The 25118-nt window shown below is 36.6% G+C and overlaps 1 protein-coding gene and 1 pseudogene across 2 annotated transcripts in view; one reads left to right on the forward strand and one right to left on the reverse strand.

Moving 5' to 3' along the window:
- Positions 1–25118, forward strand: part of LOC148945654 (p21-activated protein kinase-interacting protein 1-like) — a 49591-nt gene that overhangs the window by 8630 nt on the left and 15843 nt on the right. Inside the window, exons 3-5 of one of the 2 annotated variants that reach the window (XM_089097742.1) lie at positions 3648–3899; positions 19079–19224; positions 21604–21792. In XM_089097742.1, coding sequence (XP_088953868.1) covers positions 3648–3899; positions 19079–19224; positions 21604–21792 — 587 coding nt within the window. The remainder of the gene's footprint in view (positions 1–3647; positions 3900–19078; positions 19225–21603; positions 21793–25118) is intronic. The other variant, XM_089097743.1, reaches the window with a different exon arrangement.
- Positions 8292–9534, reverse strand: LOC148945655 (52 kDa repressor of the inhibitor of the protein kinase-like; annotated as a pseudogene).

Here is a 25118-nt window from a genome sequence, read left to right on the forward strand (position 1 = left end):
CGGGTCGAGTCGGGATTGAAAGGATTTATCTCACCAGAATATTTATTAAAACAAAAATGGCTTCAGGTGCAAGGCTTAAATTGTGATAAAAAAGGGCACCTGGTGCAATCTCTTTTCTAAATTGTTTGAGCTCTTTCCAAACTTTTAGGAGGTTTTGCTGAAAGGGGAGTTGGGGTACTGATGAAACCGCTTTTATCCCTTTGGGCTGCTTTATGCATTTTGAGACCCCGGGGGATCACGCTATGTCCCCTTCCTCTAAATAGTGTCTGTTCTTAAATACATTTTAATTGCCGAAACTTTAACCTATTAATTTTAATTTGAAAATGCTTAATAAAAATTGCCTGGAGAGTTTTTTTTACCAATTGCTGTCGCCAAAACTCTTCTGTATAAATTGTAAATATCTCTCCTGGTAAAACACTGGTAAAAGACTAAACACTAAAACACTGGTTAACCTGGTAAAACACCACCTGTGCCAGATCAAGACCACAGCAAGGTCACCATGGCAAGGACAAATCACTTAAACCTAAACCAAATCACTCAACTTCAGATAATCAGTAAAACGTCTTTACCAACTTTTTTAGGTTTCTAGGTTTCCTTGATCTAAGAAGACTTGCCCAGAACTCTACTGTAATTAGGATTGAATACTGACTAGCTAAAAAAGAAGAAAGGTCTTTTTTATTCTATTTGTCAAACGCTATACAATTCAACTTAGGTTCACACAGGAGCGACACCTGTTTGTCATGGCAATTTACAGTTGCCGTCACAAGCACTTAAAATTTATCTGTAAATAATTTATTATTTAAAAAATCTCAATTTTAACTAGACAACCGGGAAATTTTTCCAGTAATCGATGATTTTTTTGAAAAAACAACAACGGCCATTGAAGAGACAATCCTGTGTGAACATGAAGACAGCGAAATTTGCCCATTAATAAAATTCATTAATGTTGTATATTAGTAGCATATTATTATATTATCATTATATATTATCATGTTGTATATTAGTAGCTGTTTTTGTGTGGGACCCTAAAGTAAGTGGTAGATTGCATTAGAACATTTTTATTGATTCACAAAAATGATTTTAACCAGGCAACTAGGAATTTTTAAGCAAACAGTGTGTATATTTTATAATATTATTGGGTAGGTATTAAACAATAATTAATGTTTACAATTTTCGAAAGAACAACAGCAGCTCTGGACGAGACAATCCTGTGTGAACACTAAATAATAAAAAACAAAATCTGAAGCAAGGAGCGACATTAAAACTAAAAACGAACACCCCTCTCCTTTTCTATGTTTGGTTGATAATGTTATTTAAAAATTGTGGTAAGTGCCAGTTAAGTATGATGTAATTATTAGTTGAAAATAAAACCCATCTCATCTCCGTAAAATTCCTTACGGACAATTCCATCCTCACTGAACATCCCCACCCTCTCCCTTGCCGTAGAATTTCATGTAGAAGATTCAGTCTGAAAAATTCTCCTTAGCGTACTTTCATCTGAAAAAGCCTTTAAGTTCTAATCGTTTTTTCGATTACTGTGGAAATCGCCCTTCCATAGAAATTATTTACCGGAAATCCAAACACGCTGAAAATTTCCCCCTGACAATTCCCCTGGAACATCTCCGCATGTGCAATTGAGTAGACAAAGAGAAAGTAAGACATATAAAAAGAATTTAGTATAGGAATTCCTTCAAATTCCCCTAGTGTAAAATTTTCTCTGGGAAGTTCACCCCTGAAATTTGCCTCCACACAGAAAATTATCCCCATAGAAACCCACCCTGAGCACAAAATCTCCCCTCCCAAATGTCTGTATGCTTCCTAATAACAAATAATATACGTAAACAATGGGTAAATTTTATGACTTAAAGACCTATCCCCAAGGGCTGATAAGGGGCATATTATCTCCAAAGGCATAATTTAGGGATTTTTAACTATGCTGGACAAAATGACCATCTCAAAATCTTGATCGGACAATTTTGGGGAAAGAAAAGGTGGGGGAGGGGGCTAGTTACCCTCCGATCTTTTTGGTCTCTTAAAAAGGGCATTAGAACTTTTGATTTCCATTCAAATGAGTCCTCTCCGGATGTTCTAGGACCATTGTTTTGATACGATCACCCCTCGGAAAAAAAAACAAATAAACAAATTACGCATCCATGATCTTTCTTTTGACAAAAAATACAGAATTCCACATTTTTTTCAGATTGGAGCTTGAAACATCTGCAGTAGGGTTCTCGATGCGCTGAATCTGATGGCGTTATTATCATTAAGATTCTTTGACTTTTAGGGGTTGTTTCCTCCCTTTTTGAAAATCAGGCAAATTTTCTCAGGCTCGTAGCTTTTTATGGGTAACACTAAGCTTAATGAATCTTCTATACTTGGTATCAGCATAACAAGCTGATTCTTTTGATACATGTCTATTGATATCAAAATTCTGTTTTTTAGAGTTTCGGTTATGCTGTGTTACTCCTTACTTACAGTTACTAGAACTGCTTGATAAAGGCGGTAAAAATTGTTCATTCACGAAATTCACAATATCGCTTATTATAGCTATTTTTTTTTATATGACCCTATGCAGCATCATACCTTGAACAGAAATAAACTTGGAAATTACATGGATTTGAGAGCTCTAAAAGAAACTTAAATGTTATATATACATCAGTTGCTAGTATTGCATTCTTCAAAACGAAAATATAAATGACAGAACGAAAATATTATCATCTTGTTTAGTTATGTACAGCACAAAGTCATTGATCAGATACCACAGAAGAACGAAATTTCGCACGAATTTATATTAAAAACATAGTAAGATATTGAGAGAATATTAATAATTTGTTTTAGACCCCCCCCCGTTTTTTTTTGAAACTTCTTTTCTTTGATTTTAAACTAAAGCAGAGTTTGTACTTTTGCGATATCTAATAAAAAAATCTTATAATTTCCAATCGGCAATTGTTTAATAAGGGAAATAGACAGAAGATGGTAAAAATATAAAAATAGATGGTGTGGTTAGGCCTCTGGCAATAATATTTTTGTCGGTCAAGTGCCAGTTTTTGCTGAATATTTTCTGGTGAGGGGATTAAAACAGGGAAACAGTGCCTTCTTACATCAGATGTTGTCAAGGTTTATGGGAAGAAATTTCACGGGAAGGGGACTCCCCCCCATTGTCCTCCTATGTGCAAGTATGAAAATAAGAATGTTATTTTGACCTATGTAAATCCTTTGGCAGTGCAAAATTTAAAAGCATTTTACTCATTAGAAATAAGCAACTCATTTCACAAAAGTGAGAAATGTGAGTACCATTACCAAAAATCACCTACGATGCCACCTATACCGGTTAATTGGGTAGTGGAACCTTGAACGTTATACAGGACTATTACCCACAGGGTTGAACTGTTTAAGAAGATGTACTATGGGAAAATTCTGTGTTCCAAATTTCTTTGGTTAGTATAGTAGATAGCACTAGTTTTTAGTTATGCCCACCTTTCTACTACCGCTTTCGCTTCCTGGCTAGGTACGGTCATGTGTATAGATGGACTAAACTCAGTTAATTCGTTAGGCAACAGTCAGTTCAGCACTATTTGTCTTCTTGTGTTTATGTTTTTAAGAGAAAGCAAGGGTAGCTGTAAATTAAGCTTCTTCGTTTCCTTCAGGTACTGTCACATGCGTAGATGGATTCAAATCAGACAATTTGTTAAGTGGTAGTGAAGATGGCACCATATGTATTTGGCGCACTAGAGGCTGGGAGTGTGACAGAACCCTAGTTAATGCTCATAAAGGGGGAGTAACCTCGCTTTCTATACATCCATCAGGAAAATTGGCACTATCAGTTGGAAAAGATAAAAGTCTTAGAACTTGGAACTTGATAAAAGCTAGAACAGCATATGTGAAAAATCTCCATGCAGGTAATGAATTTATTTTGACAATAAATATGAGGGAAAATCAAGCATGTTTATCATAATAAAGTTTAACGAGTTTTAAATAAAATTAAACAGTAGAACGTAAATGATTTTAGTTAGAACAGGTCTGTGTAAAAAATTATTAAATTTGGCAAGAGTAAAGTTTGACTAAAACTTAAAACTAATTCTACTGATCCGAAAAGAAAATAGATAATAAATATCTTTTTTACTAGTTTTAAGTTGAATGTTACATGCAAACAGCGAAATTGATTGTTGTACCTGAAACACCCATACAATAACCCTGAAGGTTTACGGGTACGGTATACTGTTTCCAAATAAATATATCCTTATATGTTGCGTAATTTGTGTATGCTTGGATATACGTATAAAGAATGTGTTCAACAAAATAAAATGAATAAGTAAAGGAAAGGAAAAGGAAATAAAAAAGAGGAAAGAAAAAGGAAATTATACAGTTGAATATCCCTGTCAAAAGGTAAAAAAATGCAATAAAAAAAGACAAAAGAAAAGAATAATGACTCAGGGTTCATCAGAGAGATACCCCCACTTCTTATTGATTTTGGTTGATGGTTTCCGGATATGGTTGTTGCTTTGTTTCAAAATAAAATACTTCCTTACATAAAGCGTCAATTGTATGCACTTGGATACACAAGGAATGTCTTCAACAAAATAAAACGAGATAAGCAAAAGAAAGAATAAGGAAGTATGCTTATAAAGGAATCTTTCCTTATAAACAAGAAGGAAATGAATAAGGAAAACTGTTTTCATTACTATACATGTATCATGTCAATACAATTTTGTATTTTGTAATTTATTAGCTCAAATACCTTATTGCCCTTCGTCCCAATCTTATTTTATGGAAACAAGCAATGGGCCTTTGTGGCCTGACCATCGATCTTGTTTGGTGTGTCTGCTCATGATAATAAACCGGCAAAGATGAAAGCTGTGACTGCTAACTTGTTTTCCTTCTGAGACATTGACTTAAAAACAATCAGTTTTTTTTGTATAATATAGGCCATTTTATCACATTTTTTTATGACCCCTTGCCACCAAAATATTTGTCATCGCTTTGGTTTCATCGACCAAAAGTTCCATTGCCTTTTCCTTTTGTAACTCCGAGGTTTTGTCCGTCACTGAGAAAAATTTCCTCGTTTTACCTGTCAATGCCAAAATTTCAACAATTTTGTAAAGTATGTCATCTTTTTTTTTGACTGGGCTGGATTTTGCCACCTCTCCTTATAATATTTTCATTCTGTCACCTATTATTCTAACAAGTCGATACATTTTCATAGTTCTGGGAGAATTACAGCCAAATAAACTTGTATCAACAAAGAATTGAGCCCGTGGAAGGCAGCTACATCTGCAGACTGCCCACAGAAGATTATATGTATAAAATGTTTCTCCATAGTGAGATATAATCTTGTGGTCTTTACTCATAATATTCTTTTCTAATTAGTCACTTTTTATGTGTTCTTTTTGACCCAAAAACATAGAAAACAGTTCCACTTAAAGTCGCTCCACGGGAGGGCCACCAATTCACAAAAATGTAGGAGGCAAGGATGTTTTCTCCAATTTATTTAATGTAGATACAAAACAGTATTTTTTAAAATATACGGGGGGGGGGGGGCGTGTGTTCATTTTTTAAATTTTTTAAATGAAAAATACCGAAAAAGGTATTTTTCAGTATCTCCGGTATACCGAAACCGGTATAGGTATTCTAGTGGTCAGTATCCCCGCTGGCCATATGGGAGCCCAAAGTTCGATTCTCCGTCGGGGAGGATTTTTTTAGCCATCCTAGCCGAGTCGTTAGCGCGCTAGAACTTATACCGTTTATCCGAGAGGACATGGGTTCGGATTCCGGTGTCACTGTTCATTTGGTTTGAACGGGGTCAGTGGCATGACTGTTTAGCTCAGCCAGAGTTGACCTAGCTCTAAAAGGGTACTTGGAGAAATCTGGAGAAGGTAAACAGGAAGGTATGCAAAAGCACAGGATGGCTGGTCCCCAACCCCCGTTGCACTTCCTGGCTTAAGGGCCATGAAACGAGATCAGCACTGCCAGTAGGGATTGTAAAAATCAAATGCCATGTTCTTTACCCATACCTTTTTAAGGGGGAGCAATTATCCCCCTGAGTGGCACCCCTGCTTCAAAACAAAACTTAAGATTTTTATAGTATAGTCTTTAAAAAGCTAATATCTATTAGGGGATTTTGTCGAAAAGCTAAATCAATACTTATGTTTAGTGTTATGACGTTTTTACTGATTTTTCTCTAGTCTAGGGTTTTGTTGACAATTTTTGCTTTGATTTTTTCTTGGGCTAGTGTCAATCCTTACGGTAGATACCTTACCACATCAGCTCCAGATGCCATTGACATACATATGGTTGCTACTGGATAATTCTTCTTTAAATAAAATTTGGAAAAGATTTTAATAGTCTATTAAGGGCAATTAAAACGATAATAAAAGAATCGTCTTCATTTTGTAATTTTTTGGACTGTTATGGGTGTGTTTTCGCATAATCTCATCACTGGGATCGGATACTGCACCCTATGGCGGGTTAATGTCGCTGAGAATGAATCCCGGGGCCTGTATTACCAAGCAGAGATCAATCCTACTGCGCCACCATGGGACATATAAAGAGTATTTATAAGTAAAAATAACCCCCCGTGCTTGTGAGGGGGGTCAATGGTGTGACTCTGCAAAATTATCCGCCCGGGGTGTGGAGGCAATGGGCCTGAGCTTCAATCCAGTCGGCTTTATTTCACCCCAAATTATAATTAGTGAAAATGCTCATCTATATAAATCATTGGGAAGAAATTTTAATAATTACTTCTTTTTCTTATTTGAACTAATATGACGACCCTTTCACACACTCTCATCACCGGAATCAAATTTCGAGCCCTGTAGCTTCTTGCTACTGCTGAGTTCAAACTCTTGGTTCGGTATTACTAAGCTGAAGTCAGTCCCATTGCGCCTGTACAGGACATATTGATAATTACCGAAGTTTTTCAACAAGCATCTATCTTGATAATTGGCTTTTCTGGGGATATATTCTTACTGCAGATTTTCTGTGATACTATACTTTCTGTTATGACGCTGCAACTTTTTGCCATGACGCTACAGCCTTCTGTTATGATACTATTCCATGATCCTCAAATTAGACAATTACTGAAAATTGTGAAACATTTTCAGTAGGTTTATTGCATACCTTCTTGGTAAAAGCTTCGGGAATTAAGATTTTCCCAGGGGTACCATTGAAATACTTTGGCCTTTCACTTTAAATCTTAATTCCCTAAGCTTTTATCAAGAAGGAATGCAATAAACCTACTGAAAATGTTAATGGACCAAGGCAGTCTACGGTTTCTGTTTATAGTTAAAGGCCAAAGTATTTCGGTGAAAATAGGATAATAGATTGGGTGGGTGTTTGTGTGTGGTTGGTAGGGGGGATGGTGCGTATGGCAGCTGCGTGCTTGCAGTTGTACGTGCAGCTTTTGGCTTAGTTTTACCTGTAGATGCTGTATTAAAAGCATGTGGGTTTTTAGGTTAGTTAAGGCTAGGTTAGATTAAGTTAAGTTAGCTTAAAATGGGGTAAGTTAGGCTAAGTTAGGCTAAGTTAGGTTAAGTTAGTTAATTTAGGTTAAGTTAGTTAATTTAGGTTAAGTTAGGCTAAATTAAGTTAGGCTAAGTTGGGTCTACTTTTTAAACCTTATCACCAGGCACGTACGCAGGAATTTATTTCGGGGGGGGGGCAAATCCTTCAAAACAGAAGATAGAAGCATATTATATTACGTAACATATACAAAAACTAAAAGCACATATATCAAGAAATAGAGACTCGCCCAATATTGCAAATTGCAACCTACGAGCAGAGCTAAGAGCAAGCTTTCCAGAATCTCATCCACTGATACACAAATGTCTCGATGGACATTCAAAAGTGCCAAGCCATTTAGTCGGCCTTCATCCATTCGGCTGCGGAGATAGTGTTTTAGCCTTTTCACTGAAGAAATGACCTCTCAACACATGCTGTAGAAGCAGGAACGACGCTGAAAATGCGGAGTAACATATGGAGATTGGGAAATATGCCTTGCTCACCCTCAGCTAGGCTCTGCACTGTCGTCTTTGGAAAAAGACAGGGAGCTACTTTCAGCCACTTAGCCCGCCATAGTTGAAACTCAGCCTTCATAGTAGACTCCGAGCTTGTTAGATCTGAGGCATATAACTTGATCAGTTCTTTAACATCGCCAATAGACTGTTTTATGACAAAAGATGGCAGAATTTCGCTGAGGCCTTTCCGGATAACCTTGGGTTTTGTGAATCGAGATTCGAGTAATTGCATGTGTTGGTCCACGAATGGGATGAAAAGGCAAACTCGATAGTAAAATTCTATGTGCTTTTCTGCCGGGATATCATGTGGGATGTTGACGACATTTCTCTTTCGTGGCATGGCAATAGTGACTTCCAGTTCTTGGCATATGCACGTGACTTCCGAAAACAGCTGACCGAACTTCTCTTCGGCCCTATTTCGTGTATCTTGAAACATTTCTGTCGCACTTTCGACACACTGAATGCACATAGCCATATCGATGTTTTCTGATTGCAGCAGCTTAGACAAATTCAGTGTGTACCCCAGAAAAAAATCCATCACTATAAGGGTCACTATATAGTCCCAGCTCAGATGTTATTGAGCAGACTTCTGGCTTTTGACGACGCCACGGAGTCCCCATTTGTCTCTATGTCTTCTAGGGCCTTAAAGATCGGAACTACTAACTGCTTTGATATCTGTATCGCATCGTGTCTTTCGACCCATCGAGTTTCGCACACTCCTTTCAGATTGACTTCAGTGTAGGTTTTTAAGACAGCGCTACGCTTGGCACTGAAGTGAAAGAAATTAACTGTTTTACTAATAACCATCATACAGTTCTTGATATCAGGAATCTTGCTCGAGTCCGTCAATACCAAGTTCAAGGAGTGGGCGACACAGTGAACATACTTGGCGAGTGGATATTTGTTCGAGATAAAAACCTGGGCTCCTGACATATGCCCACTCATGTTTGCAGCCCCATCATACCCTTCTCCCCTGCATTGTTTCATATCGAGACCAAGTTTCTCCATTCGACTTATGATAATTTGATCGAGGCTTTCACCTCGCAAGTCTTCAACAATAGCAAACTCGACAAACCTTTCCCTGATCTGAAAAGTTTTGCTGTCCAAAAATCAAAGCCCTAGAGCAATCTGTTCCTTCCTTGATATGTCGCTTGTCTCGTCTGCCAGGATGGTGAAAAAGCGAGCCGATTTCACTTGATCAGCAATCTTTGCAGTAATGAGCTGTCCGCAAATATCAACTAGTTCGTTCTGAATTCTGGGGCCGCAGTACTGGGCATTGCCCGCACTTTTCTTAAATACCTCATTTCATTATTGGATCGTCTTTCATCCGATAGCGTAGCAAGGTCCTAAAATTTCCATCGTTTTTTACAGGCTTTACAAAGGTTAATTTCTTCGAATCCTCATCCTTACGCGGTGCAAGTCCTTGTCATTCACACAACAGTATTATTTCTGCGATGAGACGAAGCCTTTTGCTGTTAATTTCTGTTTCGTATCTTTTCCGATCATTCAATACTTCCACCATAGAGGACTTTTGCCTTCTCACTGTTGCAAGAAAACTTTCCCCCCAAACAACAGCGTCTTTATAGTAAAAGTTCGATTGATGTTTAGAAAAGTCTTCTAGGACGTTTTCCAATTCACGCGAGGCTCCTTGACAAGCTGCGCTAATTTTTGGTGAGACCCCCTTCCGGCTTGATCACAAGCAAACAAAGAACAATATTTGCAGAAACACCCTTTTTTCACTGAAGAAAATACTAGCCAAGCGTACTTATCCATCCAGCTAACTTGAAACTTCCCTGTTTTTGAGCCTGTGACATGACCTGGTAAGGATAGTCCTTGTTTGGCTTAAATGCCTTTTCAGTAAATCATAGGCCTACGTTGTCTCATCGGACACCGAACCTCTTCTTTCGAAAAGGTTCCAATGTCAAGCTCAACGTCAATACATTATTTAATAATATTCAACTAGAACTCACACAAAGAAGGGAATATAGCAACAAAACCACAACTAATTAGTCAATCAAGGTGAACTATATCAACCTCACTTATTCAACAAAAGGCCTATCCCTAGTCCTAAAACCCGGAAACCACGATATATGTCAACCTTCAAAAACAACTGATGGTCATACCCTATGGCCATGTCCCTTTCCAAGGGCAGACTCAAATATAATATAAATATCCTAATACTATAAACCTTAAATCACCAGAGACAAATCACACTATTTTAAATCTAATCAACATTATATTATTCCCAAAAAAACATATATCTGTAAATTAAATAATTCAATAATATTAGGTTACAAATTTTTTTTTCACAGGTTCATTAACATTAACAGAGTCCGTCTGCACGCTAATTGCTTATTTTCTTCGAAATCGCTAATTTTCTTCGATAAAATGACTAATTTTTCAAATAATTCAGTATTAAATCCAACCTTGGCAGACTGGTCTAAAGAGCACATATGTAACATTACAAAGTTTATTTTATCAAATAAATAGATAGATAGATGGATATTTTATTTATGAAATATACATAACGCTACAAAATACACCTGCACACATGCCAAGTGGCATAATTGAGCGCATTAAAAATTAAAACTAATTATTAAACACCCTTAGCAATTAAAATGAAAAAAAAACAACAACAAGCCTCTTGGACAACTGCCCTAGTACAAATAAGGTAAATAAAACCAAAGTCGACCTTCAGGGATAAACTTCCCCACCATTCTGCGAAACTGCTGGTAATCAGCGCACTCTAATATCCAGGGGAATAGAATTCCACACCTTTGGACCAATATGCCTCAAACTAAATCCTGCCCTAGTAGTTCGCCTAAACTCTTGTGAGAAATTGAACTTGAGTGATGTCGGATATGAATGACGCTGCGAGTTAAGAGGGAAAATTCCATGGAAATGTGATGCTAACTGGCCAAAAACGTAATTTTGACATATCTGGGATATTGCTATGAAATGAAGTTGATGAAAAGAAAAAATTCCAGCTGATCCAAAAAGATGAGTAACAGAAGACCTATTCAGAAAAAGTATCCTTATCGCTTTATTTTGTAAAATTTTAAGGGGTTTATAAAGTGAAGGAAAAGTTGAAGCCCACACAGAAACACAATATAGAAAAAAGGGTGGACCACAGAAAAGTAAATTGATTTAAGTATATTAACCGGAAAAACATGACTGAGACTGCACATAATCCCAACATTCCTAGAAAGTTTTACCGACAGAGTTTTAACATGTTCATGGAACGACAAATTTTCATCAATAATTATCCCAAGATATCTAAACTGTTGTACCCGTTTCAGTTCCAAATTATTTAAATACAGAGAAAAAACATCAGAATTGACTGAACCAACTCGCGAAAGTAGCATATACTGGCATTTCCTTTCATTTAATCAAGAAATAATGGAACTTGATTTTTTTTTCAGAATTATAATTTAAACTACAAAAAATTCTGGACTGGTATCAAAAATTCCTTAAAAAAAAGCTGACCAAAGCCATTCAACCTTCGCAACTTCTAAGCCTATACCAAAAAAAGGAAAAGAATGGAGGCATGTACCTCGGATAAGCCAAATCAACAAAATTTGGACAAATTCAACTTCAAAGATTTTTCTGATCTCAATAAACAATGCAAAAAAATTATAACCGTCAACAACCTCCAAGACTTCCACCTAACTTCCAAGGAATAACAGGGTGGCCTTATATAAAACACCACTGATTACTGGAACACTTACCAGCTGTATTACACAACACTGACTAGTTGGGGGGGGGGGGTATAATCCACGTGACACAGATACCAGCTGCTTCAAACAATACCGATAACATAGTGCTAACCAGCTGCTTCACACAACAATAGTTAGTTGGGGGGGGGGGGTATATTCCACTTGATAGAAATACTAGCTGCTTCAAGCTATGCCGATAACATAGGGTTAACCAGCAGCTTCACACCACACTAGTTGCCCCCCTAAAAAAAACTCAAAAAGAGAACAGGATGGAGGGGGTAATCCGGTTGCATAACACAACACCGAACACCTAATAAAATATGCGAACAGCCGCACCATCCACGGCAACAAACCAAAAGAGAGAAAACGAAAAACCAAAATCTGACAAAATTTGCGGTTTTGAAAACTTCTAAACTTAAACAAAAAAAAAAAAAAAAAACAATTCATCGAAAACATTCCTCAGTGGAGAGAATCTTACCTCAATAAATTTCCTCATATAAATAATTTTTAATCTGAAGAATTTATTTATATTTTTTTCCATCCTTTTTTTATTATTCCATTGAAAATTCATCTAAATCTTTCCTCATTCGGACTCTATCTCGAATGTTTATAAATGAATAAAAAAATAAATAAATAACTGACAGCAATGATTAAGTGCGCGTACCCATGGGAATGAAATCAAATGTCTAATTTTGATGACCTAAAGACACAGTTTAAGAATAAATAATGATCCTAAATGGCGTGATTAAGTGCGCTTATGCGTGGCAACAAAATTAAATGAATATTTTCACTATTACATTGAAGGCGGAGGGGTATTAAATTGTGATTGAAAAATCACGAGAAATAAAGAGAAAAAATACATAAATTACAAACAAAATCTTAGGAAATGTAGGGCTAAAAGCTGCAAAAAAAAATAAATGCTACCACAAACTCTGTATACCACATACTACCACATACACTGTATTCATTAATCTTAAAAAAAGGTGAAAGTTTTTATTACTTTTACGAAAAAAAAAAATCAAACCGGGTAACTTGAGTTTACGGATCTAACTTTACTTTGACTATAGCAAAAATGATTAAATCTTAGGAAATGGCCGAAAAAAAATATCGGAGGGGGAAAAGAAATATAGGGGGCTGTGAGAGGCGGCAATCCCACTTGTGACACCTATGTAATGGGTTTGTTTCTCTAACCATGATTTCGAGCATGCGGTTCGAGATTGCTGCATCACAACCCCGTAATTCTTACTCTAATTCAGAAGGCTATCATATTAAAGTGGCCCCTGGCCTCAACAGACCAGGGACGGCCAAACGCCTATCTAGCCCTCCATACTCATTATTCGCTCAACAAGGTTAACGGAAAAACCACTAATTTATTGTTAGGATGTTCATTGATAATGACAATGGTAATGAAAATGATAATAAAATAAACTGATATGGAACGATACAGCTTACCGCCCTGATCGAGTCCTGGTCACCAAACAACTACCTTCACTGAGATTCAATTCAAAACTAACTCATTCCTTCGAGGTCTTCATTCAACTTCACATTGAATGAATCCTTCGAGGTTCCCATATAATTTCAAAACTGACAATTCCTCTCCTGTGGGATTTCATGACCTGAACTTACTTCATTACATAAAAGCTTTAAGCGTTAAGAGCAAGGCATTGAGGACGAGGACAACCCCTTCATATACGGAATAATTTCTGTTCGTTTTGAGTTTTAATGTTGCTCCTTCATTTTAGTTAAAAAACTTGTTTTTTTTTAAATTTACTTTTATAACTTAAAAACCTATCCCCGTGGACTGTGGGTGTCATGTTATCTCCAAAGGTAAAGTTTTTGGACCTTTTAATTATGTTGAACAAAATGGCTACCTCAAAATTTTTAACAAAATTTCCCAAAGTTTTTTTGGGAAAACAGGACGTGGGAGGGGGGCTAGTTGCCCTTCAATGTTTTTGGTTCCTCAGAAAAGGCACTAGAGCTTTCAATTTTCGTTTAAATGAGCCCTCTCCCGATGTTCTAGTACCATTAGTTCGATAGAATAGAATTTATTTGCGTTAAAAGCCCATAGGCCATGGCCAAAAATATAAACGAAGAACGATTACAAAGAAGTTGCACAAATCCTAACATAATCCTACAGAAATCTACTAATATGATTCATCGCGAAACGAAGCAACTGTGCCAAGCTTCTGATACCAATTAAACCTTCATCTGTACACACTCTCACCTACTCATATAACTCATAATCCCCCCTACCATACGCTTCAAGTCTCCAATCATTCAACTGCTTATACTCACCAGTCAAGTGATAAACACTCTCACCTAAACATCCATACATTGGATAAAAGTAAGGACTAACCTTTGACCTTTCCCTCCCGATAAATTTTCTTCTTTGGCCCTGGGGAAAACTATCAGCCCTCATTTCAATTAATAACTTTATTTCATTTTAAATTAAAACCCACCTTAAAAATAAAACTTAACCCCAAATCTCCTTCGACCAACAATAAAGATCCAGTGAATTCGAAAGCTAACACTGGGCCTGCCATGCCTGTATTTCTTGGTCCTATAAAATCTTTTCAACTAATGCACTTGCTTGGTCACCCATGTCCTCGAGGCCTAAACCATCCCCCACATATGCCTTAGTCCACACTGATCTAATACATTCTTAATTTGGTACGGCCACCCTCCTACCTGAGCTGCCCTTCAACATTTCTAAATAAGTCGCCTTCATCACCCGCGCCCTAGGCATAACTATTTACTTTTTTCCCAAAGCCTAACCATGTTAATTACCCTACGACTTCTTAAAGAAAACAAACCTAAATCACCTCTAACTACAAAACTATTTGACTGCTTACTTATCCCTAGCCACCTCTTAGAATATCCTAATTGCACTGTCTCTAGCCTATCTCCCTTCACATACCCCCAAACTTCATATCCATAATGCATCACACCTAAAAGTTTAGCCCTGAAAACCTCCTTAATTAGTTGGATCTTTTTAGTATCCCTAAGCTGACTTCTCAATACCATATTACAACATATTACAAAAAAGTTTATTAAATATTACAAAAATGTTTTTTTTTCCTGGTTTTATCACAGACATTAAATCTCATCCCGTATGTAAAAAAAGCATATTCAGCTAATTGATGAATTTTAGACATATAAAATTATAGATATAATGAAAAATAATAAGTAATCCTGTTTATTACATTTATAGAACATCCCTCAGTATATTCATGAAGACTTTATTGTCACAGAGTTTTTGATCATAGTGTTCTCAATCTTTTTAGGATGTTTGGCTCGGGTGGGAGCTCACAGTTGAGGATGAGGTTCTTCTTTGTAGTAAAAACATTGATGCTACTGATGATGATGTAATGGAAGTTCATTATACGTCATTAGGTCTGTCGTATACATCTGATGATTTAGTGAGGTGGGGACCTTCGGGTAGAATGTGCATTGAAGACGATGAGCGGTTGGCTCCAAGTTTACCATCTATAAGAGTACGTGATGATTTGTTTCAGGAGATGCCCCCCCCCCCTTTGATTGATATAACGATAAATGATGAAGACGGGATTGAATGTATACCACCCCCTCTGTGTAATATAGCGATACTAGAAGAAGATTATGATAGTGATGTAGAGATAATTGAACCAGACACTGTATATTTAAAAACCATTATAAATATTGATTTTTCAAATGAGTAAATGATTAGAAGAATGATTTATTTTTTATCTTTGATAGAAAACTTGGCTGTGGACTGATAGTACTCTATTGAGTGATCTAATCAAACTGAACTATTCATGTACAGAAGTCTCTGCTGGTATCCTTACTCTATGCATATCTAGTATGAGATAATTAAAATAGTAAAAACAAATTTATTGTATGATTACAATAGAAAACTCATTATGCATATCAATAATTAGATTTATCGTTAAATGATATATGAGAACGCTTCCACCACGGTTTTCGTTGTTTAAAATCCATTCCATAGAATGACCTCTTATGCTGTCTCTTAAATGACCACTTTTTCTCTTCTCTTAGAACATATTCATCAAAATATTCAGTGTTATATCTTGCATTATACACATTTTTCTTTGGGTTTTTACTGCTGTCTTTTACACTATATTTTGAGATATCTCTACAGAGAAAGCCCTTTTTTCTCGGTCTCTTCTTTTGATCTTCCTTTTCTGTCATAACGAACATTGTTTAATGTGAGTTTACTCGGAATCAATATAAATTTCTCTCCATATCACGTATAGTTTTTATTCTCATATCCTCTAGATTCTTCCCATCTATCTCTACATCTATGTTGTTTAAACATGCAGTAGGTTCATGAGAAATGTTCAAAATTATGAAAATGTCATTTACAAATAAAATAGCTGCAATAAACGGATATTTCTAACTCAACTTGTTCACTCATGTTATCACATTGCTAACTATAAACTTAGTGAATTCTGTTCACACACTAATAAAAACTTGTCCTAGTCGATTACGCAATCAATTTCTCAGAAATCCACTTCCCCTCTTGTCCTAGTAGATTACGCAATCAAGTTCTCAGAAATCCACTTCCCCTTCGATTACGCAATCAATTTCTCGGAAATCCTCTCCCCTTCATTTATGTAAATCAAGTTCTCAGAAATCCACTTCCCCCTCTTGTTCTAGATCAATACATCTCTTCCCCTTAGTGCGCATGTGCAAACTTCGCTCCGGAGTCATTACACCTAGACGAACAACAACAAATAAATCGACCTTGACCCCATTAGACTCGATTGATAATCCTTGAATAAATTATAACCTGTCAGCGTTAGATTCAATTGTAGATGGCAGTAGCCATCTCGTCCCGCGCTGGCACTGTCATTCCTACTCACGTATCCTCCTGCCAACTATAACTACTTGATTCTGGTGGGATATACACCGCACAAATCATAAACGTAAAAATTCCTATAGCAATCTTCAACCAAACCACATTCTATGATTGCGATTTTAACCTAACACGTGTGCTAAATATTTTTTTCCTAGTCAACAGTGTAATACCAGCATAAATTCGATTATTCTTACTTCTCATTCTTGAAAAATGGAAACTTAAAAAACAGTTTCTAAATACTGATGCATCCTGCCATGTCTAAACTAAGCTTATAACATCATAATCGTATAACCTAGACAAATAATTTATTTTGTCATCATTATGACCTTGAATATTCCACTGCAACAACTTAATGCACATACTACTTTGCACATGGGCCAGCTCCCGCTATTGACTATTATTAGCACTGAAATTACCCTCAAAATGTCCACCAGAGAAACTTCGATCAACAGAATACCGTCTAAGACCAGGGTCCCAGTCTCCAAACTGCAACGCACGACGGCCGACTGTCAGCACCCTGTCATCATAACTCCCACGGATACCAACTCTCCTTTTATATCCCCCACTATTCTGTCGAATATATGCTGCACTAGGTTAACTATCCTGGTCATTTGGGCTCACCACCATCTCACTGCTTCTTTTCATCGTGGATTTAGGTTTGATAGTAGAATCTGATTCATGGGATGATATTGATGTATTTCCTTCTCTGTCCACTATGCCAATATCACTTCTACTCTCCTACGAATTCCCTGACTCACGGACTATAGCTTCCTCAATATTTTTTATTTCTTTCACTTTGTCGTTTATCGTATCATACACAAATAAACGATTTGCAAGAAAAAGTTTCACACCTCTCAACTTAACGTTTGACTCACCTTCTTTCGCTTCTATCATAACTGGTATAAGATTCCCTCGGGCGAGCCGTTCACTAGCTGAATAATCGGGAGCTACAGTAAGTTATATCATTGAAAATTCTGAAATTATTTCAGGATTGCGAATTTGAGATCTATAGATAGGATTCTGATCACAATAGGTCCGACGCTTTTTTGTGATGGTAAACGAAAATCGTCAATAATATCGTGTTCGGTTAAACTTAAATGGGGCTAACACACGAGTAAAACACGGAATAAGATCTTCTTTTAGTTATCTTCCTCTTACAGTCGGAGAACAATTATATAGGAATACATTGCACCTTTTCTGCTCTTTTTCTGTTCTTTCCATTCTTGCTATGCTAGACGCTTGTTCCCTGCTAGTGCTCTCAATTCGTTTTGCATTAACGTCTACTGCACAACATACCTCACTAATTTGACCAGAAAGACTTGTAGCCAGACTTTGGAAATCTTTTAATAAATTATCAACTTTGAGAGAGATGGGATTAAGAGATTTTCAACTTTTCTTCCACACTTTCCAACTTCGCCAATATTAATTGGGTTGTCTATAATTGATCGTTCGTAATTCTGTTTAAGTTCGCCTACTAAAATTGCAAAGGCCTACCTTAGAATATGCCAGCCATGTGCTCCGGCACTAGAATTATCAAGTGGGTCCTGATCTAGAGAAATCAACGCTCAGGGCGCAGCGTGTTAACGCAAGTGGCGGTATGAAGTGAGCAATCCCTCACAATTAAATCAGCTGGATTTTTTTCACGAAAAGATAATTGCGCAATCTAACGCAGTAAAAAAACAACAACAAATAAACACACATCCGTGATTATTCTTCTGGCCAAAAATACATAATTCCACATTTTTGCAGATATTAGCTTGAAACCTCTACAGTAGGATTTGCTGATACGCTGAACCTAATGGTGTTATTTTCATTACGATTCTTTGAATTTTAGTGGGTGTTCCCTCCCCCCTTTTTTGAAAATCTGGCAAATTTTCTTAGGTTCGTAGCCTTTTATGGGTAACACTAAAATTAATGAATCTTATATATTTGGAATCATCATAATAAAGCCGATTCTTTTGATATATCTATTGATATCAACATTCTGGTGTTGGACTTCTTTGAAAATGCAGAAATATTTATTGTTTTGGTAGATAAAATTTACTTTTAAGTAAAGTAAATAAAAAACAGAAAATAGAATCACCCCTTCTGCAAGCAGTATTAAACATTACCCTGGATTATTTTCTGCAAATATGGATTATTGAACTCTTGCATCAATATCTCCAGATTTCCATATTAATCTTTCTATGTATGGGATTGGGATGTAATCAGCTAGTGACAGAACCGGGCGCATACGCAATATTATTTTTGGGAAGACGAGGGAGAGGCAATAAATTTTTTTTTAGGTTTGAATAAGAAATGTCCAGAAATTTAGAAAATAAATTTTTTGGGGGAGGGGGGAGCCACGTGTATATCCCTGCACACAACCACCATAATTTCCAACACTTCCAGCTCCTATATGAGGATTTCTTTGGACTTTCTGCAAACTTCAGCTTTTCAGTTTCAAGACATATAGAGACATAATAGAGAAAATAAAAGTTAATCTTTTGTAGTTGGCGATTTAGTTCGTTGGTCTGATGAAGGAACTCGATACTTAGTGGTAATTAACTCAACTTTGACCGTTTATTCAACAGAATCGGCAGACGCAGTTTATGTTGTGAAAACGAAGGGAAGGATACACAGTGCAGTTTTTGTACAGGTAAGATGGTAACGGGTAATAGTTAAGTTTTTTAAACACACATAAAATTGAAAAATACCTAAAAGAATAGTAAATACTCTCTTTCTCATTTCTAAAGGCGCTTTGCTTTAATTTAACCCCCCCCCCCCCCCGTAATGGAGCAATATATAGCTGAGTTATATATTAAAATTATATTTGACGTAAATACATTCTGTAACCGAATTGGCAACGCACAATACATGAAAATAAGCAAGAATATGAAATAGTACCTGAAAAATAGAATTAAAAAGGCTAATAGCCGAAAACTTTCCCTGCCAGTGACAAAATAAAAAAATGTGAAACTGATTCACACATTTATCAAAGCTACTATCATATCATCCTCAGTGCTAAAAAAAAATGGTGACTGGAGGTGGCTTACCGACGACATCTACGTTGGAGCTGGTGAAAGTTAGGTGGCGATATTGTTTATATAGAAATTATGAATTTCCAAAATCCTCAATATGAGCCTTTTAAAATGGAACGTATTTTTTTTTTGTTAATTGTAAGTGAGACTTCCTTAATTTAAATCTCAACCATGTTTTCTTGAAAGTAGCTGGCACATTGATCAGAATCTGTACCATTTCGTCTGTTATTTAAAAAAATTTCTCATTTTATTCGTATTTCCCTACCCTCAGGACTCTGTCAAAACATTAAAAAAAAGAAAAAATCCTTGCCCCCTAAAAAAAAAGATCAATGGTCGTGCCTGGCAAAATATCTTATAATGAATGCCTTTAGGTCTTAGTCCCGATGAGGGATGGAATCTCAGGATTTATGTCAATGGGAAGGGTTCAATAACAAGACAAAAGTGAATTTTAAAGCCATAGTTTTTAAGTTTTTGGGAGGGGGCGGGGGCAATCTTTTGAACAAAAAACCTATTCCTCTCTCTGCTTTTGTACATACCTGATGAGGATCGCTTCATTATTCAATTACCGAAATATTATATTGGATTCCAACTTTATGCAAAGTGAATTAGGTGTTAATGAGTTAATATTCTTAACAATGGCCCCTTGAAGCTTCCTACTAGATTTTCTATGATATATTGATGTTTGCTTTCAATTCGGTACGAATGGAACTGTGCAAAGTAAATTTTTTTTATGTTCTAATTCTGTTCATGTTTTCTAACTAATGCACTTTTTAACTTTTTGTCACATTTTTGGTTTCTTTTGCAAGGACATACAAATAGCTAGAGACGGTAAAAACGCGAAACTCTCCAAATGCACTAAAAATTAGAATTACTTTGGGCAATAGGCAGAAGGAATCCTTAGCTTTCTCTGAAAATTTTTTCCTAAATATTTTCATCAACTATCTCTTAGACACTATTCATTATCAGTTTAACTATAAAAGTAAGTGGTTGGCGTGGTTGGCACGCTGCGCTCGGAATCCTTTGTCCACGAGACACGGGTTTGATTCCTGGCGTGGCCGGTTATTTGTTTTAGGTGACTGAAGCTCAGCCAGAGTCGACCTACCTCTAAATAGGTACCTGGAGAAATCTGGGGAAGGTAAGCAGGAAGGTTGTGTGAAATCACAGGGTGGCTGGCCCCCAACCATCCATTGCACTTCCTGGCTGAAGGGCCACGAAACAGAGATCAGCATCGCCGGTTTGGACCTTAAGGGTCTAGTGGCGTCATACTTACTTACTTTACTTAGCAATAAAAGATGGTGGCTTATCATTATTTTTAGTCTTGATTAAGAGTGGATCAAATTATGCCAACAGATTACAGCCAATATATTTTTAGTGACAGCTGAAAGTTGTGTTGATTTGACATCTTCTAAATATATAATCGATATTGCTAAACTAATATAGACTGCTCAATGGTATGTCAAGTTCAATAAGTAGGCTCTAAATCTTGATTTGGAAAAAAAAAGATTGCATAGCGACTTCTGCGGATGAAGGATGGCAGATTGCCAAAGATTGTCCTTTTCGACCAATCGTCTATGGCTAAACGGAAAGCAGGTCGTCTGCCGTTGGGGGGGGGGGGATGTAAATAAAGATTTAAGGAAAATAGGAACTTCCAGGTAGGTTGTAAAGAGGGAGGCTTTGAATGAATTAGGATGGGGGAGGAGTGTGCAAAGTTGTGTTGGCCTCAGGTGGCTTGGTACTGCAGTGAGTTCTTAGTAGAAGTAATTAGTTGTAATATGGGCTGCTCAATGGTGTGCCGAGTTTAAGAAAGTTGGTTATAAATCGTGGTTTGGAAAAAGGAAAAGAAAAATGTTGCATAGTGACTTTCGAATGGTCACAACGAATATATTCTTCTTTGGCAACTGACAATTGTGTCTCCTAAATTTAAATCAGCATGGCTACACTGATATAGGCTGTTTATTTGTAATCTTTCATCTGTCAAATCCTATTTTATGGTTTAGGAGGATATTCTAGCAATTGGCTCTGAGTCACCAAACGTGGAACTGCACAACTTGAGGACCGGTTCACTACTTGTCTCCTTTGAAGCCCATGAAAAGAGGGTGAAGGCTTTGGCATATGCGACAGCTGAAGGCGAGACTTTCCTCTGTACTGCTTCCAGTGATGGCTTTGTCAAAGTCTGGAAATTGCAGGTAATTTTCATTGTTACACATTTCACAATTGCAGGCAAAATTATAACATGTTCGCTATTACAGGCAAAATGATTAAGTTGTAGGCGAAATGGTAGAAGCTTAGAAATTGGAGTTCTTAGTGCGTTCCCCGATTCGTTTTTATTTTCTCTTTTGTTTTCAGCTCTCCTTCTTTTTTGAACTAAATCTGAACCTCAGACAAAATTGTCATTAAAAAAAAATAAATACAAAAGTTCATTTTTATTCTTATTTTTATGAAGAAGCAGTGTAAGAATGCAATACATGATAAAAAATTCGATTTTTTTTATTTTTTTTTAATAAAAATATTTTTTTTTTATTAGTGAGTTGTTAGTAGTAGAAGCGGTAGTAGATGCTCGTTTTTTCGATTTTCGATTTCGAATTAGATTTTGATAAAAAAATATTGCGTGAACTTTTCCGGTTATTTGTTTGAATGACCCTGGGTTGATTAAATGATATGGATGGAGTCATTTTTATAAAATATTTGTTTTGTTTTTCTTCTTACTGTTTGTATATTTTTTTTCATATCTTATTTTTTGAAAATAAAAATTTGCGTAAAAAAATAAATCGTTCGTATTCGCCCAAAAACAAATGATTGAACATAGTGTGAATGCAAAAAAAGAATAGACTCAGATCGGCCACTTAAGATCTACTCTGCAAAGTAATGGAATATAATAAGCAATAAAAACATAAATAATTCTAATAATACAGAAATACTTACCATGGCCACACTTACTGGCGACAAACTACTTACCATGTCCATAATTTGGGGGTCAAAACCATCAAGAAATTAAATATTGCCAACTGTTTAATTCCGAACAGCCGATTTCCAAAGTGGTTACCTCGGACTTTAGGTTAGGCTGGGACTTCTAACAACCTAACATGACCTTCAGTCTGAACCGAATTCGAGCTGAAGTCTGCATATCTGTATCTAAAACACCACAAAAATTCTTCCGTCAAACTCATCCAAAGATCTAAAATTTTAGTTCGAACTGCAACTGCAAAATATTTGCAGTCAGGACCGTCCCTGAACCTCCAGCTTAACTGAAAACTGAACCTTGTCTTAAACGTCTACCTTAAAATGAACCTCAAGTAGGTGTTAGGTGTTCCTCAGTCAACTTTGCATATCTTGGTAAAGCTGTTTGCTCAATTAATTTGTGAACGGGTTTCAATTGTGAATGGGTGGCATTTTGAGGGGTCAGCAACTCTACAAGATTAACCGTGCCTCAGTAAAGTAGTTGATTCCTTATCAGTATGCTCACGGAAACTTTTTCCCAAACGATGACAGATTGCCAAAGATGGTTCTTTTTCGGTCGTCTACCCAGGGCTTAAGAGATAAGATATTTATTTCAAAAAAATCGCTATCACAAGCCCACAAAGGGCCGAATTCGGAATTTGGAGTTGACAACATATAAATGGTTACACTAAAAATGCAAAGAACAACAACGAAATAGAGAAAACCATAATGAACATCATTTAAAAGTCAATAATTAAAACTGTAAAAAATCAATTAAAAAATTAAAAAAAAACAAAAATTGGTCAAACTAAACTTAGAGCGAGACATAAATGTATTAAAAACTGGTAAAACTAAAATTAGAACGAGACATAAATGCATTTAAATTAAAAGGGATACTAAGAAAGTGTCAGCAATTAAACTACAGTAAAACAATAAAAGAGTTAAAAACAATAAAAACGGGTCAAGAAAGGGGGGGGGGCAAGAAAAAGAGCGCAAGAACCTGGGCAGTACCATCAGCTAATAAACAAAAAAGAGGAAAAAAAAGAAACAGAAAAAAAAGGAAAAAAGCGAATGGGGGACAAAGCAGGGATGGGCTCAGAAACAGCTCGAGGCGGCCGTATTCTGGATGGGGAGTAACGTTTGGGGAAAATACTTGCCGTCCGAGGGTTTGTTATGGCATTTTTTGCAAAACGGAGGCACAACGAACCCCTCCTTTGCTCCAGGGTTTTCAGAGTAGCTTTTTTTAGGAGCAGAGAGTATGGCACCTTGCATTCTTTGAAAATTATTTGCCAGGCTCGTCTTTAACTTGGGTCGTACTTTTCCGATTCTTCACGACATTGAGTTTGTTGTCAAACTTGATAAGTCTATTCGAGATATGAGTAGACGAAAATCGCGTAAGTCTTTAAGGAGTGGGAAGGGGGGATGCTAACATCATTTAGAAGCTGAATGAAGGTAATAGACGCATTATTTCTATGAATGATGTCTTTAACATGGATATCCCACTTTAAATTTGAAGAAATTGTGACGCCAAGTAGTTTAAATGAGGACACAGAAATTTCAGGAGGGATAGGATTAAGAAAATAGGGCGAAGATTTGAGGAAACAAATGGGCATTATCATGGACTTAGAGGGGTCTACTGTCATGTCTAAGTCTAAGGCCTCGTCTCCAATTTCATTGAGGATACTCATAGGGTCACTTATTAAATTTCTGAAGCAAGTTTCAACAACCGTTAAGTCATCAAAAAATTTCCATCGGTCAGGAAATCCCTTTGTGAGGCTGTTGATCATTACTGAAAAAAGGAGAGGACCTAAGAGATTACCCTGGGGTATGCCTTTGTGGACAGGGAGAGGATTTGAATAATGATTTTGGTATTTGACAACTTGCGATCTATTTGTTAAGAAGGAGGTAACTAATTTCACCAGTAAGGGATCAATATTAAACTCTTTGACAAGTTTCTCAATTAAAATATTGTGGTTAACAAGGTCGAATGCTTTCTGAAGGTCGATGGAAATTAAATTTAGCCAGGAATTAGACTTTTCAAGGATTTTCCCGATGTGATCAAGAAGAGAAACGAGGTAATGGGAAGTAGAGGTGGATTTTAGGTTCCCAAATTGTTTCAAGTCAGTAAGAGGTAGGATTTTTTCCTTCAGCCAATCTGCAAGTAATCCTTCATAAAATTTCGAGAAAATAGGAGTAAGAGTAATAGGACGGACGCCTTCAAAACCAGGCTTTCCGTTTTTCTTTTTCAAAGGGGGTTATGAAGCCATTTTTTTAAATTGCAGGCATTTACCCAGACTCAGTCATCTTATTGAACAGGAATGAAAAGAGTTTAGACAAGAAATCGTCAAAGGTACTAATAAGAGGAAAAGGGGTATGCCAAGGACAAATACTTGTCTTTATTCGTTTTTTAATTCTTCTTTCTATCTCAGACGGAGAAACAGTGGGTAAAGAAGGGGAAAGGGCTCCTGATGGTAATTGGTCGGACAGTGGTGGAAGACTCTGGACAGTAGAAGCGAGGTATTTATTGAGATTATTGGCAGTAATATCAGGGGACTCGGGTAGATTGAAGTTAAGC

The sequence above is a fragment of the Artemia sp. Qi Xiang Cuo genome, chromosome 12 (assembly GCF_049724085.1).
Source record: "Artemia sp. Qi Xiang Cuo chromosome 12, ASM4972408v1, whole genome shotgun sequence".
Lineage (NCBI taxonomy): Eukaryota > Metazoa > Arthropoda > Branchiopoda > Anostraca > Artemiidae > Artemia > Artemia sp. Qi Xiang Cuo.